This window comes from Neovison vison, chromosome 1, assembly GCF_020171115.1.
Source record: "Neovison vison isolate M4711 chromosome 1, ASM_NN_V1, whole genome shotgun sequence".
In the NCBI taxonomy this organism is placed as follows: Eukaryota; Metazoa; Chordata; class Mammalia; order Carnivora; family Mustelidae; genus Neogale; species Neogale vison.
The window spans coordinates 295,916,966-295,937,372 of NC_058091.1; the positions used below are offsets into that span (position 1 = coordinate 295,916,966).

Sequence of the window (20,407 nt, forward strand, 5' to 3'; positions counted from 1 at the left end):
GGCCACCTGTATTCTTTGGCATGCGGTCCCTTTCCGCTGTCCTCAAACCAGCAGTGAGAGGTTAAGTCCTTTTCATATTTTAAATTTCTTTTTTTCCTCCTGTCTTATTTCTCGAGACCCCATCTCTGCCTTTTTCTTGCACTTTAAATGGTTCATATGATTAGTTTAGGCCTATCTAGATAATCAAGAATAATCTCCCTTCTTGGTGACTTTAAGCTTAATCACATCTACAAAGTTACTTTCACCAGGTAAAGTAACAGAGTCCCAGGTTTCAGGGATTAGGAGGTGGACATCCTTTGGGGGAGGCGGGGAGGCATTATTTTGCCAACCACGGAGTAATACAAAGTTTATGATGACATCGTCCATAGCCAGCCTTGAAGAAAAGAGTCATAAAACTCTGTGTAATATGTCATTTCATTTTTATCTGCAATAGCTCAGAGGAATAGATTGGAGGATAACCTTTGATTCATCTGAGATGTTCCTTGAATAGAGAGCCATTCAAGAGCAATGTACTTTACAGCAGCTTCTCTCTATTCACTTACAGTCATAAGGACTCCGTGGACACAGGATCTTATGTTTTTTAGCATAATTTTAATTTATCTAATGCAATTGACTCTATCAAATTTAATATGACTGATTACTATGTTTCAGGCACCGCAACAGGTCTATGATAGGTTAAGCAAATCAAGTGACAATTAAAAACTCACTTAAAGGTTGCCACAAGGACTCAGGAGTATAAATAATAACTCTAAAGTACATATAATCATAGAAGAGTAGTGATGGAAAAGGCCAAATATATCAAACCGTGTAAATGACAATTATATTAAGCAAAAATTCTTGAAAGTAGTCAGCACTTTACTGGTCATGACTCTATGAGAACATTGCTTAAATTGCCTATAACATTAAGAAACAGCAGATGAATTAAGAATCTTAACGCCTAGATTCTTGAATCTCTTTTCTGCCAGATACTCTATTGATCGGCATACTGATATGGACCGGATTTTTAGCATTCACTCCGAAAATGGCTCTATTTTCACTTTGAAACCCCTCGATCGGGAATCATCTCCTTGGCACAACATCACCATTACAGCCACAGAAATAAGTGAGTGGGAAATAATCCACCTGAACACCGAAGTGGTAAAATAATAACATTAAGTAGACTCTATTTCTTGAATGATTTTATCATTAGCAACATCAGACTGTGTTGGATACTTGTATTATTTTAATGACTATCGAATATCCACTTTTTACACTTGATATTCTTTTACGCCTTACTCTAAGATAGAAATACAGTCTAACCTCCTAAAAATAATTAGTCTACGAAAATTATGTCTGACAAATAATACTTCATTCTCAATCATATTCTCCTCTTTTTAATCATGCTTTCCATCTGGACCATGTAAGAAAGCTCAACTATTCATCAGCAATCCAATTGAGAAAGTGAATACCACAGAAATGATCTGTTGCTAAGTTACAAATGGGGTGAGTGGTATCAATGCTTCTCTGTAAATGAGACTGAAGTCTTACACATGTTCTCGTTGCAGATAACTCAAAACAAAGTAGCCACATCCCTGTCTTCATCAGAATTCTAGATATAAATGACCATGCTCCGGAATTTGCCATGTACTATGAAACATTTGTTTGTGAAAATGCAAAACCTGGGCAGGTAAATAAAATTATTATAAACTTTAAAAATATATCTCCTCTTCACAAAGGCAGATAACGTTATATTAATTCACTTGCACCAACTTTTTTTTATGCAAACCCTCGTCAGTCCTCTTGGTCACATGTTCATCTACCCTTACCAAAACACTCACACTGATCTAATCAGATGACTTCTGAAGTTGTTCTTATTATGAAAGTCATATGTAATAGGAAAAGTTTTAATATATGCTTTAATTTATATACTGGGTATATAATGAATATATATATGGAAAGTTCTTCCCTGGATTCATAATTATGCTGATACTGAGTTATATTCAAGAATAGAATGGAAATATATTACTAAATAAAACATGAAGTATGAAAATGAAATTGTTCTGGGTTAGTATAAAGGGAATCACAATAATTGTCTCATTGATTATATTTTTCCTCTTTTAATCTCAGGCAGGATATTTTGGTTTGATAAATTATACTTTGTGATTTTTCAACTTTAACATTATTGAGATAAAATGAGATTGTACAAGAGTTACAAAGTCCTCTTGCAAATTCCCCTTAATATATAAGAGATCTCTAAAGTAACTTTAAGCAAATGCAGTGCCAAATCATTTTTGGCACTAATATGGTATTTTATAAATGACAGCTACTGCACAAATTTCACAGAAAGAAATTTTAACAAGTTATTTAGATACTTCTTTAAAGAAAAAGTAGATAGATGTTAAGAATCATATATAATTCTATTGTGTCTATTTAAATATAGAAAATAAAAGTGAAGTACTGTCTTCCTTTTCTTCCAGTGAGGATTGCAATGGACCAAATGTTCATCTGAAGCCCTAGGCCCCAATATGGCTATATTTAGCAATGGAGCTTCTAAGGAAGCAATGAATGTTAAATCAGATCCTATGGTTGGGGCTTTGATTGGAGAGGATTAATGTCCTTCAAAGGAGAGACACCAGAGAGATCACGGTCTCTCTCTCTTTGCACACACTCAAAGGAAAGGCAATGTGAGAAGGTAGCAAAGATGTCTGCAGGCCAGAAAGAGAGCTCGCATCAAAAACCTGCTAAGCTGGCACCTTGATCTCAGACTTCCAGTCTCCAGAACTGTGAGAAAATAAATTTCTGTTATTGAAACCATCCAGGCTGCAGTGATTTTCATGGCAACCCAAACAAGCAGACCAAGACAGAGATTCCACTTGCATACCCAAGAATAAAGATGGGGTATTGTCATTATTTGCCAAAAAGAATCATTACACAGTTATTTGGATTAAAAATTGTTTTTCTTTTTTCACTTTGCAACATGTAGTGGACATACTCTCAATTTAGTACATGATTCTTTTTAATTTGATGCTGAAGTTTTATAGTATAGCTATACATTAATTAGGTCATTCAACTATCCACTTACTAACAGAAATTTGGTTTATAAACACAATGTTACTCTAGCAGATAGCACTATAATGAGCATTATAATACATTTCTATTTATACACTACCTGGTACTCTTTTCCTTTGATACAACCTTTGAAGCAAGAATAATTAAACTGTATATATAAATACTCACCAGTGCCTCCGAACAGCTTCCCAAATAGTTCATTTACCTAGCGTTTTGCCTATTTATTGGAACACTAGACTTTAAGTGTCCACCCAATGGTAATATCTCATAATAATTTTAACATGGATTCTTCCCAAATTATTCAGGCTGAACATTTTTTTATAAATGTGTGGCCATTTTAAAATAATCTTCACAGATGTATTAGTTTCCTAAGGCTACTATGAGAAACTACCACAAGCTAGAGAGCTTAAAATAACAGAGATGTGGTCTCCCACAGTTCTGGAGGCTAGAGGTCTGAAATCAATGGTGTCAGCAGTCTGTCCTCTCTGTAAAGACTCTAGGAGAGGACTCTGTTTCCTAACTTCTGGAATTGCCAGAAATCACTGGCATTCCTTGGATTCTAAGAATTACTCCAAGTCTCTGTGCACACAGTCCCATGACATTCTTTTTCTATTTCTCTGTATCCACATTTCCCCCTTCTTATGAGACTCCATTCATTGGTTTAGGGCCCACACTAATCCTACGGCATCATCTTAACTTGATGGCATCTACAAAGAGCCTGTTTCCAAATAAGATCACATTCACAGGTACTGGTAATTAGGATCTGAACATATATTTTGGAGAGACAAGTCAATTGACAATAGCATATACATAGTCTTGACTTATTTGCCTATTAATATGCTTTTCTTCTGGTGACCCATGTGAGTAATTGATACACATTAAAATTAGTATTTGACAATGATAAAGTATATTGATATTAACTAATAATTATTCTAATATATACTATTAAAATTTCTGTCATTGCTCATATACTTGGCAGAAATCGATTTGCTTGTTGAAATTAACAAGGCTGAAAATATAGTTTAAGCTTACTGATATGTATTTTCTGTTAAAATATGCATAAACAGTGGCTCATCTAATCATTTTAAGAACTCAGCCATATAACCATAGGACTGATGTTGTATGTCTAAAATATTCCTAAAAATTAGACATATCATTGCCAATCTGGAACACGAGGTTAAACAAAAGTATTTAAGTACTAAAAGTATTTTTTTCTAGGTCATGACCCAATCTCCTAAAGAGAAAATGTGCATTACATTTGCATTAATAATTGTGCACCTTCAGAGGCATTGTATAAACAAAAGTAAGCTTCCATGACTCTCTGCCAATAAAATGAATGAAATCCTAGTTAATATTAAAGTAAAGGGGAAAGGGTATTGACTCGTGAGTACTCAGGTTAGTATGGCTGTAGAGGGTACACAATAACCGAGACAATAGGCATGTCAAACTGCTGTGAGATTCCAATAATTGTTCATCACAGAAGTTGCACTGTTACACCTGAAGTGGTGCAACTCTTTCTTTTTGTGGAAAAGAAATCTGAAAGTAAAAGTAATTAAATGGCTGTTGATTTCAAGTCACACCAGATTGCAGACCCATGACTAGAAAAACAGGCACCCCAATGTGTAGCGTAGCGCTTTTTCCCTATAAAATGCTCAATAGAATTTTTCTGACTGACTCGTTATTTGCTGCTCCCTCTTCACAGTAAGGCACACTTCTGACTTACAGTGAGTACAGTTAAGAGGTGTTGTAATTTCTCAACTTTGACCTAATTTTATGAAATATTAAAGGCATTATTTGTATATCTTCCTATACTTTACAAATACCATTAAAAGAAAAAAAACAGAACTTTGAATAAAATATGCAATATGATCGTAGTCAGATTGTCCCATCACTTTAGAATCTTTTGCTTTCTGGTATTATGTACCATATTGCTTATTTTTCCAAAACTATATTTATAGTGTTCTTGATCTGTAGGAGTAGCTGTGCTAATCACTTTTGTTTTTTTTTTTTAAATGCATCTGTTATGTTCTCTGCCTTTGAGACAATCGTTAGTTAGTATAGGCAACAGATTAGTAACCAATTATTAATAAAACAGACTGGTGCTTTCTAACAATGTTAAAAAAAAAGATAGATGTTGGACTGATTAAATTGTTCTTTGAGGTTGGATATTCCAGGGGCCAAGAATCAGAAAGTGATCATAGAGACACCTTGCACAGTCATACTTGATGAACATATTTTAACCTTAGCTAATTGTTACACTACACTGAACCATAAAAAGCTCTGGCATAATTTCTGAAAATGGCCTGTTCTTTCTTTCTTTAATGTCAATGATATCTTTAAAACACAAACACTGACTTAAAATGTCCTATAACAACAAGAGTTGCTTTTCGTTGTGCCTTATTTAATTTATTGATTTGGTTTCAGTTGATTCAGACTGTCAGTGTCATGGACAAAGACGACCCTCCCCGAGGCCACAAATTTTTCTTTGAACCGGTACCAGAATTTCCTCTCAATCCGAACTTCACCATTGTAGATAATAAAGGTATAGAACATTTTTTAAGCTAAAACTGAGACCTTCAGATGCAAAATTAAAAACTGGTCTGAGTTTTTTCTCCCTCACTTTTTCTCCCCCCTAGATAATACAGCAGGAATCATGACTCGAAAGGATGGGTACAGCCGCAACAAAATGAGCACCTATCTGCTGCCGATTTTAATCTTTGACAATGATTATCCAATTCAGAGCAGCACCGGCACACTCACTATCCGCGTGTGTGCCTGTGATCATCAAGGAAACATGCAGTCCTGCAATGCAGAGGCCTTGGTCCTAGCAGCTGGCCTGAGCACGGGGGCCCTCATTGCCATCCTTCTTTGTGTCATCATCCTACTTGGTAAGCTACACTTCCGAATGCTCATTTCACTCTAATAAGTCTCTCCCTTCTCATTCAGGGATGGTGCAACCAAAAAGCACACTTCTTTAAGGCTAAAGGTTGAAATAGTTAACTTTTTATAAAATGGTTCCTTCTATTAGAAAAAAAAAATGTGTTCTCTCTGAGATAGGTCTAGCTTTCCAGAGATTAAAAAACCGATAAGGGCGCCTGGGTGGCTCAGTTGCTTGAGTGACTGCCTTCGGCTCAGGTCATGATCCCGGAATCCTGGGATCGAGTCCCACATCAGGCTCCCAGCTCCATGGGGAGCCTGCTTCTCCCTCTGACCTCCCCTCTCATGCTCTCTTACTCTGTCTCTCTCTCTCTCAAATAAATAAATAAAATCTTAAAAAAACAAAAGATAATAGCTAGTGCTATATACACATATAGACACATATTTTAAATCTATTTTATATTAATTATACTGCTTAGAGCTAATGAACCATGGCCACTGTTCTAAGATATTTAATTTTATAACTGATTTAATTTTCATATCAACTGTGTAAGATAAATACTTTGATTCTTCTCAAGAAAGACTAACTAACATATAAATTCACTCATTTAGAAAGGTTTTAACGAGCATTCAAACTCAGATAAGTCTATTTCAGAATTTTCCTTCTAAACCATTATTCTCAAAAACAAAGACTACCTTTACTAATAAAATTACAAACAAAATTACTAATAAAATTAGTAAACAAAATTACTAATATACAAAATATTAAATTATGTATATTAGACACCTAATTGGCAAGTGAATTTAAATTGTCAAGATAAGATAAACTTTTTATTCATGTAATTTGTGAAACATAGGTGTAAAATAAAAGTTTAAGTTCATTTTTTAAAAATATCACTATGACATTGTGGTCATACCTAGTCCCGCAATGTTTTCTAAAGTCATGCTTTCAATAGCAAATGTTTTATTTGAGCATGCCCTCACAGGACAACAATTTAATTCAATTAAACAGTTGTTCCACTGTAAAACATTTCCCCCAAAATTGTTTCCATCAAATATTCATCCAAAATGCTTATGCTTAGGGCGTGAGAGGCAGCCAAATTTATGTTTCAGTGCTCATATGTGCTGGCTCCTTTTCACTGCAAATCCTTTCAAGCTATCTGGATGAAATCCCTTTGGCCAGATACCCTTGCAGGACTTCAGTGGGGGATTGATGAAAAGTGAGGGGAAAACATTTGTCTCAGCTAAAATGATCCAACTATTTAGAAAAACATTTTCTCAGGGTGCTTTAGAATATTCATACCACCAATCCACATCTCGGAACTGCTGCTGGAAAGTTCAACTCTTCTGTAAAATATTTTTGTCTCCCCACGGAAAATAAAATTTTGGCTCCCCTTTCGGCTAAGTGCTACTGATACTATACTTTATTTGCTCACACAGTTCTACTTTCCTAATTTCTAACAACATGGAAATACGTATATTACAAATTTGATTTTTAACATTTCTATATTAAGATAATACACACAGACATAAAGATAAGCATGCACAAATTGGGGGAACAAAAGCACCCCCAAAACAAACTGAGATACCATAACATTAGGAAACTAAATTGCATTATGCAGAAATCCTAGAAGGCTGTTTCATTATTCTGAAAAGTCTGCCACCTTTCTGCCCTTCTACCTTCCCAACTGGCTGCTTATATATGGAGTGTTTTTCTATTATTTTAAATTAAAATTGGTTCTAATTCATGTTTTGTTATCAAACTTCCTAAAGCATTTTTGCTGTGATTTCATCTTTAAGTTTTTATTCAAATTCAACTTAGTTAACATACAGTGTAATAGTAGTTTCAGGTGTACAATATAGTGATTCAACCTCCCATACAACACCCAGGGCTCCTCACAGCAAGTGCCCTCCTTCATCGCCATCACGCATTTAACTTACCCCCTTCCCCACCTGTCTTCCAGCATCTCTCAGTGTGTTCTCTACTGAGAGGTTTGCTTCCCTCTTGTTCATCTGGTTTGCTTCCCTCTTGTTCATCTGTTTTGCTTCTTAAATTCCACATATGAACGAAACCACATGGTATTTGTCTTTCTCTGACTTATTTCACTTAACATAATCCTCTCTAGCTCCATCCATGTCATTGCAAATGACAGGATTTCATTCTTTTTTATGTCCGAGTAATAGCCATGGTATAGATATATACCACCTCTTTACCCATTTGTTTGTCGATAGATACTTGCACTGTTTGCATAATTTGGCTATGTGGATAATGCAGCTATACACTGTGGTGCATATATCCCCTCGAATTAGTATTTTTGTATCCTCTGGTAAATACCTAATAGTGTAATTGCTGGATCATAGGGTAGTTCTATTTTTAACTTGTACTGTTTTCCAGAGTGGCTACACCAGTCTGTATTCCCACCAACACTTCACAAGGGTTCCCCTTCTCCACATCCTCGCCAGCAACTGTTGTTTGCACACAGTTACTAAATTTCTAAGTTTCTATAGTAAAGAGAGACTACTCTTAGCAAGAGAGTGATATAGCATGGACAATGATACTTTAAACCTACCCATTACAGTCTGAAGAAATGTAGTTCTTAGAGTTTGTCTATGTTACAAGGCAAAGTCAAGGACTTAAACCTGAAGCAGGACTTTTCTAATTTTTTTGGTTCCTTAAGACACCTTGGGAGTCAGAGGAAGCTTCTGGAAACTATTTAGAATGATAATTTAAATTAATGTATCAGACAAAAGAAAATGTGTGCATCCAATTAAACAAGAAATAAAAGCAAAATGTGCTTATTGTCATATGTACCCTGTTCTAGTGCAAGTCTAATGATCATTTGAGATATGTCATAACTAAAATGCAATATAAAATAGCCCTGCTTTCTAGTGATTTAATAGTCACACATAACTCTTACTATCACTATAGTAACTGTATATTCTGATATTCATAATAGAAATAAATTTCAGTTACAGATTAATGAACATAATAATACGCTTTTTCTATTCCTTATCTTAACCTTTCTAAATTCCAGTCAATAAATAACCTCAGGCTGGGGAAACGAAGTAGGTGAATTTGACCCAACAGAGGAGAAAAAAAAACTTAGAATATTCTAAGGTCCACTTGTGAGAGTTAATAAATATTATATTAGCTAAGAAACCCTTAAAACAATTTGACTATATTGTTGTTCTTTTATAGTGAGAATTTATAAAAATTTGAGAAAAGTAGAGAATTTATAAATTAATTTAAAATTAAATTTAGAAGGGGCATTTTTTTACTCCATGATTCACTAGATTGGTGGTTTTCAGATCTATCTTGGAATTAATTAACTTATTTTCATCCTTTAATAGGGAAGAGTAAAAATATGTTCCATTTTTATTGAAAAAGGCTCTTTTTTTTAATTGTCTCCAAGATCATTCTGAATATAATACCACATCACCCATAACCTATTCTGTGGAGGTTAACTGAAGATGCTTCAAATGAATTTTTTTTAATTCTTTCTACCAATTAGTAGGAGCTAAGGAAAGTGTGTTGGTCAATATAATAGCAGCATTGGACAGGCTTTTAATGGAGTTATAAGGCACTCAAAGGCCTTGGTGAAATGCGGTCTTAATGTAAATGAGTTTGCTTTGTGTAATCACAATACAAAAATTGAGAAAAGAAATGACAGATTTTGAGCCAACTTTTTCTTTTTATTAAAACAGAAATAGTATTGACAAAACATTTAGCTGCCCAAAGTAAGGGGAACCTGTTTTTTATTTCTCCCATGCAATGTGCAAGGGTGCTTTAGCGGAATTAACTTTATTTCTTAACATTTCTTATATATAAAATTAGGAACTTGGTCCATTTCCAATGAGAAACTTATATCCTGGAAATCATGTGGTTTTTTTTTTCATATTTTTAAGTGCATGTGTAAATTGCAGAGCATATTTATTTTGCATACATTCACTGTCACATATACACATATGTTAAATTTCAGTAATATAGCAAAAAACAAGAAAGTATATTCTCTGTGGGGAAGTTCACAGTTAGCTTGATAATATGGGTCTGTAAATAATAAAAACAATACATTGAAGAGTGAATAGAGGGATTATAATTAACATTTTAGCCAGAAAGTTCCAAAGCAACTGTATATGTCAAGGAAATCTTCAGTAACCAGATAATTCATCTGATCTGTCTTGTAAGACGAGTACAGGTTAAAGATAAGTTAGATTGAATTTTATATTGTCATTTATAGAGTTATAGTTCAGATTTTAAGTAGGCTTTCAAAACCAAGTCAATAAAGGAATTTAAACAGATTTGAGCAGGGGGGTGGGAGGATGTGTGAGTCCAGTGGTGGGTATTAAGGAGGGCACGTATTGCACGGAGCACTGGGTGTTATATGCAAACAAAGAATCATGGAACACTACATCAAAAACTAATGATGTCCTGTATGGTGACTAACATAACATAATAAAAATAAATAAAAAATAAACAGATATGAGCTACTGGAAGGAATTAAATCAGTAGCATGTATATATTTACGTGTATATATACACACATATCTATATGCATATGTGTAATATATGCACATACATAATGCATACATATGCATATATGTGAATAATGTTTTGTATATATACCCTTGAGTCATTAAGAAAATATTAAATTGGTGCTCAATTTCTCTTGGGATACTAATGACTGTAGCTTTAGAGTTTTATTGTGTTTAAGCAAGCTTACTGTTGAGAGGAATGAGGAATCCCATAATTAACAGTTGGCTAAATGAATCAGCCATAACTGAAAAAGGCCTTTGCAATGTTGAAATCTAAGGATAGGAGTCTTGAAAATAAATAAGGGATTGTAATATCTATTGCTTTACCAATGCAGGACATGTAGTCATTGGCCCAAGGCACCCTGTATCTGCCTAGGGTAGTTACTCTTTGTCCAAATAAATCTCAGCATCTCTCATACCACACAAACCAACTTCAGCACAGTGTGCTATATTTAATTTAAACCTGAATCATGGAATCTCACTATTTTCTCTTTCTTGTTGTTGTTGTTGTTTTGTTCATAGTTTTAGTCGTACTGTTTGCTGCACTGAAGAGGCAGAGGAAAAAGGAACCTCTGATAATTTCAAAAGACGATGTCCGGGACAACATCGTGACCTACAACGATGAAGGGGGCGGGGAAGAAGATACTCAAGCTTTTGACATTGGCACATTAAGGAATCCAGAAGCAAGAGAAGACAGTAAACTTAGAAGGGATGTAATGCCTGAAACTATATTTCAGATAAGGAGGACTGTGCCTCTGTGGGAAAATATTGATGTACAAGATTTTATCCACCGAAGATTAAAAGAAAATGACTCAGACCCAAGTGCACCACCGTATGATTCACTGGCAACATATGCCTACGAAGGGAATGATTCCATTGCAGATTCACTCAGTTCTTTGGAGTCTCTCACGGCAGATTGTAACCAAGATTATGATTACCTCAGCGACTGGGGGCCTCGTTTTAAAAAGCTTGCCGATATGTATGGGGGTGATGATAGCGACCGAGATTAAGAGTATTGTAGGACTTGATCCATGTTTTTGGAAGTACTCTCCTTGTTACTAGATTGAGTGGCCCGCATTCTCTTCCTTGGAGGAAATTCTTAAAAATTTGAAATTACAAACAATACGTAGGTGTTGTCTTAGTAAGGGTTTGCTTAATCAGTAAGTTTCTGTGAATGAATACGAATGATATAGATTTTTTAAAAAAGTAATAATAACCAGTTCACTCTCTTTGCCTAACAATCTCTGAAGGAAAGTATATCACATCAATAATCAATAAAAATTACATAAAAGGCTTTTTGTGCCTTTCCTTAACTATAAAGACTTTATAAATGTTTTCTTAACTGACTTACAGTCACCTTTACTATTAAACATTGTGCAACTGCTTTGTAAATTAATATGAAAAAGTATATCCCTAAAGAAATAGGAATGACTATTACTGCCATATTTATTTAGTTGAAGAATGTCTTTGTGTTAATTCATTCATATTTTTATAAATGTATATTTATATTTTTGTATTTTTATGAAATAAACTAGTATTTATAAAAATAAATATCATTTTATTTAATTTCTAGAAGCAGTTCTGCTCTCACTTATATCAGAAATTTTTTACATCTTTATAGGCAAAACATGATTCACTCAGGGAAAAAAACAGTTAAGTTACTGCATGTGATTTAGAATTTGAAAGTAGCAAGACTGTAAAAGAGCTTTAGTATAAGTAATGATGTTTTTCTTCTGCTACTTAAATATGGAAAAGGGTTTATTGAACCACTCATATCTACCCATCGATAAGATGTGAGATCTCTGAAATATAAACTATTATAAATATGCTTGGAAATGATTAACTTTTTTGTATACTGTTTTTTTTTCTGTAGAATCAACCAGTGAACTTTATTGGAGAGTGTATGAAGTGTATGTAAGGAATGTTATGCAGATAACAAAAAAATCTAAATCACTCTTCCTTCAATAGAATAGTTTTCAGAACGAAAAGTAATAGTTCTGATTTTTTTTCTCCACAGTCAGGTAATTCATGGGATATAATCTGGGTGACATTTAAAATGTGTATCAACAGAGAGGAGTTTGGGGTTTTTTTAATTGAAAATTTGACTGAGGAAATTCAAAGTCACTGTATAACTGAGAAAATCTTAGTGACATGTCCATTGGTGATAAGAAGCCTTAGGGAATGTGAAGTTTTACTAATGATGGGACTTGTCCAGAAAACAGAATACAGACAAATTAAGACATGGGAAAGAAGGAGAAGAGAGAAAGGAAGAATTGCACCTAATAATATTTGTAAATCTTTAAAAGACTTCCAGAAAACTTGTTTTGGTTTAGTCTGGAGGATAAAACCTAAACCAAAAGATAGAAACTTTATAAGGAAGTAGCATGTGCCATGAATTATCCTTTTTCTGTGCCATGAATTATCCTTTTCTTTCCCTTTTATTATTCATCTTTAAAGGAGCAAATGTCAAGCCCAGGGCGATTCCTAGAGTGGAATTTATATAGAAATTTAACATCAGCTAGTCTGTTATCAAGTCTTTTTAAAGAGCAAATATCAATTATGAACAAACTTATGTATTTTGTTAGTATGTTATAAAGTTTTTGAAGACCATTTCAACCTCTTTACCACCAGAGGCTAACACATATTTAATGCTGAGAAAATAAGACATACTTCGCACTTAGGAAATATTTGAAGTGCTTCTAATCATTGGAATTTCCCAGAAAATGGCAAGTTTTTAGTTTTAGTTTTCATTTAGAAAGTCGTAGTTTTCACTTTAGAAGGTAATTCGCTTTCCCATTGCTAGAGCTATTTCAGCACGAATCAGACAAATATTTGAGAAGGATGATACTGAGTGGCCTAAAGTAGTTAAAAAAAAAAAATGAATTCGATATCGGTTCAGACTTCTTATAATCACTTTATTTTACAGTCACTAGAAGAGTAGGGGGCAATAAGTTAGCAAATTAAAAAGCAGCGTGTAATGACTATGTGCAACACCTGCTTTTTAAAATTATGTTGAGTCAGAAAAGGGAAATTGATAGTAACATGTGCCTGGGTTTACCACGCTTTAAATACTAAGCGCATCACCATAAACCAAGCTACCTGAAAGTTGTAAACCTACAAATCCTATGAGAAAATCATATTGCGACCACACAGAATAAGACACATGAAATTTTTAAGCTTGATTATGAAGAAAAGTTCATTTGACTACTGTTTTTCAGCACTTTAATAAAACTGGTTTGAGTTCTCTCTTTCCTGGATCTGAGAATGACTGATAAACTGAGTGTTTATGAGGACAGAGCCAACTTGCTTTCATTCTTAATAAGTATATGACTATTTCTGCTATAAATCAAAGGGTATGATTTGATCAAAATTACCAGATCTGTGAAATACTAACACTTCCTATAGTTTTCTAATAATCTATGACATTCTTATAATGGGAAAAATGCGCTTAGACGTCTCATCAGCTTTTTAATTTCCTCATGAACTGTGGCATTGGTAAAATTTGAGTGAAATTAATTCCTACTGTGTTTACTTTCCAAACAAAATAAATCAGCTAGCTTTGACTGTTTAAACTTAAGATAGAATTGAAGCTGGTTTAGTCACCATTTTTTCCAAATACAATTAAAACTTAATCCTTGTTTTAATTTGTATATTCAACAATTTTCAGAATAATATGTTTATATGTATGTTTGAAAGTTTTTTTCAGAGAGAGGAAACTATCTACATTATTTGAACTTCAATAAGTAGTTTGGAGAGTATTACCTTCTACATTACTCTCAGGCATATGAAATAGATTTCAATGATTTAAAAATCAATTTAGTAAAGAAAAAACCCCAGCATTAACAACAAGAGCAAGCAAACAAATAAGAAAAAAAGTAAGCACCAGAGCTGGCTTGCAGATCCTTTATTTTGCTGGTTATTCTTTTACTTTACTCACTCTCCCTAACTGGCTTCTTTCTAACTCTATTTTAGAGTGGTCCACGTCCTCATCTTTCTTTTCTTTTCTTTTTTTTTTTTAATTTAAATTCTGGCTCTTAATGATCTATCCACCCTCCCAGTTATGACATATGTATCTATATCAATATCTATGTAGACATATGGACATATCAATATAGAGATAAATTGAAAATACCCAAACAAAGACCTCATCTCTGCCTCATTTTTACAATCCAAACACATTTCCAACAAATTATTCTACATTTCCACTTGGATGCCTAATTAAGTAGGGTACACCCTAATTCTAACCTCCAGTTTTCATCCCTGAATCTGCTCTACTCTCAACTTGGCCCAAGTTGATAGAAAGAAGGAAAGAAAGAAAGAGGAGGGAAGGAAGAAAAAGAAAGAAAGAAAGAAGAAGAAGAAAAAAAAGCAATAACATCGTACTAACTTGTCCAGGCCAAAAATCTTGAAGTCATCCTTCATCCCTATTATTCTATAATCCTTCATATCCTATATTTTGGGAAATCCTATAGACTATACCTTCAAAAATTTTTCTGGTATAGGATTTTTTAAAAAAGATTTTATTTATTTATTTGACAGAGAGAGAAAGTAAGAGAGAAAGAAAGAGAAAGATCACAAGGAAGGGGATTAGCAGAGGGAGAGGAAGAAGCAGGGTCTCCACTGAGTAATGAGCCCCATGCAATGCTGGGTTCCAGGAACTCGAGATCATGACCTGAGCTGAAGGCGGATGCTTAATGACTGAGCCACGCAGGCATTCCTAGAATGATTTTTTTCATCACATCCCCTGCTAGAATCCTGGCCTAAAAGGCTTATCTGGATTATTGCAGTGTACTTCTAACTGTTCTTTCTGACTAGTTTTTGCCCCTACTGTCTATTTTGAACACAGAATACAGAATGGGTTGCATTTCTTTAGCTCATCCCCTTCCTTCCTTCTTCCCTCCCCCCTCCCTCCCTCCCTTCCTTACTCCCTTTTAATTAAGTGTGAGCATCTCATTTCTCTATTCAAAATTTATCAACTGCTCTTCACAGTGAAAGTCAGTCCTCACAAAGGATCTACCATGTCACAGATCAAGTACCCATTATCTCATTGATCTTATCCTCCTCTATTTCCTTAACACATTTCACTTTAGTTATTCTGGACCCCTTGTTGTTCCTTAAAAATGCTAAGCATTTTCCCTTTGAACTAACTTATCACTATGCTTGGAATTATTTTTTCCCAGATACCCATGAAGTTAACCATAGGTCTTCCTTCAAGTCCTGGTTAAAATACCACTTTTAAAACTATAATCCCCCAAACCCATTTCTCTTTTCCCAACCTGTTTAAAAAAAATATTTTCCACAGCAAATATCGCCACTGAACATGATACATAATTTGCTTATTATTTAATATTTTCATCTGCCCACTTCTACTAGAATGATTGTTGGTTCACAACTGACTCCTCTACACCGAGGGAAAGGGGAGATGGAAGAAAGAGGCAGGCCACTCCAGATTGGTGGGTGGCAGCTTTAATAAGGAAGGGAACTTACATCTGAAGCTTGTCTTGGGCAGCAACAGGACATGTAGATCTCTGCCCTTGCCTGCCAGAATCTTGAAAGTTTATACAGAGGATTTAACTGAATTCAGTCATACACTTAGTCTAGATAGTCTCGGATACTCCCTCCTCTCTTAAGGCTGTATTACTGAAACAACTCCTAGTGTGGAAATGGTGGGAAGAATGTACATTCCAAGGACAGGGGAGGGTTGTGTGAGCAGCTTCTGACTCCCCAGGGTCCAGTCTTTGGGACAACCTAAGGTCACATCCTCTCAATGACCTCCTCCAACAATGACTGGTCCCCAAATCATACCTTGTTGACATGCAGCAAATATTTGTTAAAGGTTAAGTGACAAGCTCAATATTTAGATTTGACACTTTTCTTAATTTGGTAAAATATTATGAATATATAGGAGATTAAAATAAAACAAATGTAAACAAAAAAAAATTATACTCAAATTCATAACAATGTACATGCTTTCAACACAGTATTGATTATGGCCTAAATTGTTAAATCTAGTTACTGTATGCTGAATTCTGGTTGAACATAATTAGGTCACTATTTAAAAAGATCTTTTCAAAATTACAGAAGAGCACGACTAATTTTTTTCAGTTTTTAAAAAAGCCTTATTAAACAAAATTGTATTTGATGATCTGTGCTTCTAAAAGAATATGGTCTTGGGATTTTACTGGATTTCAGGCCATCAATTCTAAATGTCAGAATCAAAACACAAGCCAACACAAAAAATGAATCAAATAAATAGCCTTATCCCTTCAGTTTTAATTATCCTTATAATCACCTACTTATTGGGCTGTTCTTGGTCCTCTTTTCTCATACTTGGGTAATAGTTTGTGAGTAAAGGCAAGCTGAACAATGCTATGAACATGTTTTCTTACTATGTTTAATTTCATTATAAATTTCAGTAATAATGTGTATTTTTTAAATAAATATTGTTTGATAATGGTTGATATGGAATAGGAAACCAGCTATTTAAGCCATTATGTTAAAACTATCAATGTAGACATTGGGCCTTATCCTATCTGCAGTCTTTGTTATAGTTGTTGTTTGACAGAATATTATTACCTAATATATTATTAAGAAACAAAAAGCACCATAGTATTGCTAGCATTTAAACGTCAAGATAGTCCCCTCATAAATAATACCCTCTCAATTTTCTTATGGAATTGACTAGTGAAATTAGGTAGTTTTCCATTATTTTTATGTGTCATTCAGTAAATTTCACAAATTGCCAGTGCATGGCTGGTATTTTCTTATTGTTTCTAAATACATAATTGGGTAATTTTTATAATAGTCATTTTTCAATGACTTATACTATAAATCTCTTTCACAACTATGTGACTGTGTTTTCAGTGAAATTAACTTCAATGTAACCAAAATTATATATACTATGGTTTATGCTTTCCCGGCTATTTTTTTTTTTTTTTGGTTGGTTTTCTATCTATTCTTACTACTAATTCAACTCCAAACTGTCAATTGTCTAATTTTTCTCTCTAGATATTCAGAAGCATAAAAAAGTAGAGAGCTAATGTGAACTCCTTGAAGAAATCTTTCCTTCTGTCACTGAACTGCTCTAGCGAGAGGGACTAATTGCCTTCTATGCTGCATGCCTCCTGGCAGCTCCTATAGCCATTCACCTGGGTAGTCCCTGGATCTCTCCTTCAGAATTGGAGTCCTGAGTCCTGTATCCCATGTCAAGCCCTTTGTTTTTCTCGTTCCTTCTGTCCCTCATGTTAAAGATACTTGGTCTAGTTATCTCTTCAACGATGATACTGCATATCTGTGTCCAATATTATAGTTCCACTGTTTTAAACAAACAGAAATTCTTTAGTAATCTATTTTCTTTTTGCTCCATTTGGTACCCTGAAGTTGCACCAGTTTGAAGGAAGTGTTTCAGCTCCTTGATGACCAGAAATTTCTCTATGGATATTTACACGAGTCCTTCAGTAATTTATATGACCTGACTGCTCCTCATACGCATTAAGCATTTGAGTTTGTAATTCCTATTCTCCAACATTGACCAGAACTCTAAAATATTTATGAAAGCTATTATTACTATATGCTATTTATATTATTTTAATTGTTATAAATTTAGCATATAATCCTTACACTAATCAATAATAACCTTACATGTATGTTTCATAAGGAAATACATTCTTGAGATGAATTTAAACATTCAGGTCTGGTTTTGTCTATTGGCTTTATTACACCCATTCAATACTACTTTTCAGTATGTATTATTCTATAAAATTCATTTAAACCCTTTTAATACTTGGAAATTTGGTATGCTTACATTCATTTAATAATCTGCTCTAGAACAGTATGCATATAAACAGAAACTGAAGCCAAATAAAGCATATATCTCTATGCATTTAGCTGAATTAAAAGCTGTAACCATCGGAGTATATCACATTTATAAACTCTCTAATACCAACTTTTAAAGAATGACTCAGTTGTGTGATATGTTAGTTTCAAATTTATTTTTTCATAGGAGACATACTCATGCCTTTTCCTATTAATTACAGGAATAGTATGCTAAGAGATGCTTTTAATAAAAAGTATTCATTCAAATTATCACTTACCTTTTTCAGTATGATATATCAACCAAGACACTTCATTGATAGGATATTAGATAACCCAATAATTAATTTATTAATTTTGTAATAATAGCTAGCATTATGAGACTAATTGAAAAATAAAAACAAAAATAGTACAATGCAGAACCCATTCCTTTTAAAAAGACTTTAGAATTCAATTCAACAGATAAAACATAAACACAAGTAACTAACTATAATGAGGTATGTGATTAGGATTTAGAAATGGTTTAAAGTTAAAGGATAAAATGGTATTTTTTGGCTTCACATGTGTTTCACAATTATATCTTTTAAAAATAGGTAAATGAGAATTACTATATCCAGTAAAAAGCAATCAAAGGAATCTCTGAATAGAATATGGTAAGAAACTGTTTCTACTTCATCGAACTCTGTAAATTTTGGATACTGAAGTTTAAGGTTACAGTACAATGAGGACACTGTCACCATTTTTTGACTTTTGACAGTTTTAGTGTCTCACCCTTCCATCTTCTTTGAGTCCCACATCTAGACAAGCTGATAAGAAAGTCTGGGTGTTCCTTCCTTGGGCACAGGCAGGAAATTCAATTCACTTACATCCTACCCACAGAATCAACCTTTCATCCAGTCCTACTCTCTAACCACAATAAAAGCAGTCATTTTGGACTTACTCGAGAGGCTATCAGTGTTCTCTCCAGAGGACTCAATCGCATAAATAACAAAGCTTTTCATACCTCATTGGTGTGTTTGCATGGCATCTTTGGTCTCCACATCCAAATCACACTTTGAGCAGGAATCCATTTTCCTGTACTGGAGAATGCAACACACAAATTACAACTAAGCTTTTGATATATAAAAATGGTAATTTGATAAATCTAAAAACAGATAAAATGATGTTGTTGTTGTTGTTTTTTTAACTTTTATTTATTTATTTATTCAGGGCATGAGGTGGGGAGAGGCAGAGGGAGAGACAGAATTTCAGGCAGACTCCAACCTGGTTGTGGAGCCCAAGTGTGAGGCGTCATCTTATGACCCTGAGATCATGACCTGAGCTGAAATTAAGAGTCATATGCTTAACTAGATGAGGCCTGCTGATGCCCTAAAATGTGTTTTTATAAACATTTAAAAATAAGCATTTATCACTACCTTCTTATCCCCATCTTCCTAGTACTTTAGAGATACCTAGGAGATATCTAGAAATTGCTTTATTGAGGTAACATAAAATTGCTTAAATTATCATTGTATTCTTTTATTAAATGCAATCATTTAGTATAGAGCATATTTGTATGATGTGCATTTGGTTACCGACAGACCAAGGAAGTTGGGAGATAAAGAAACAGAATAGCTACATTAATGTGCATTGATGTTTACATGTGCTAGGCACTGTACTTAGCATTTTACAATGATTATTCACTTAAGTCTCAAAAGTCTTTTATTTAGGCATTACCCTTGTCTTCATTATACAAAACAGGGAACTAAAACCAAAAAAGGTTACAAGTTAGTAAAATATGAAGGAAAGTTTTAACTCTTGGCAACCTGAGTAGGGAAGGCTCTGGTTTTAGCCAGTACCCTATTTTGGATCATCATTTATGAAACTGAAAGCATGGTAGTAGCACTGAGCTAGGAACTGTTTAATCATCTATTTGTCTCAGATAATATCAACAATATTCATTTTGATTAAAAATTTAATGAAATGTCTGGCTTAGTTGGTAGAGCATGAGACTTGATCTCAGGGCTGTAAATTCAAGTCCCACATTGGGTGTAGAGATTACTTAAAAATAAAATCTTTTTAAAAATAACAAAATGTCCAAAAAGAGTTTGGGGTTTTTCAAAATGAAAGGATATAAAATATTTTTCTTGGAAATGAAA

General features: G+C 34.0%; 1 protein-coding gene across 2 annotated transcripts in view; it reads left to right on the forward strand.

Annotated features, from left to right (window-relative positions):
- CDH9 (cadherin 9) overlaps positions 1 to 11,984 on the forward strand; it is a 134,293-nt gene extending 122,309 nt beyond the window's left edge. For both annotated transcript variants that reach the window (XM_044233456.1, XM_044233465.1), the window contains exons 8-12: positions 966 to 1,102; positions 1,545 to 1,666; positions 5,473 to 5,590; positions 5,685 to 5,936; positions 10,980 to 11,984. In XM_044233456.1, the coding sequence (XP_044089391.1) occupies positions 966 to 1,102; positions 1,545 to 1,666; positions 5,473 to 5,590; positions 5,685 to 5,936; positions 10,980 to 11,467 (1,117 nt within the window). In that variant the 3' untranslated portion in view covers positions 11,468 to 11,984. The remainder of the gene's footprint in view (positions 1 to 965; positions 1,103 to 1,544; positions 1,667 to 5,472; positions 5,591 to 5,684; positions 5,937 to 10,979) is intronic.
- The last annotated feature ends 8,423 nt before the right edge of the window (positions 11,985 to 20,407 follow it).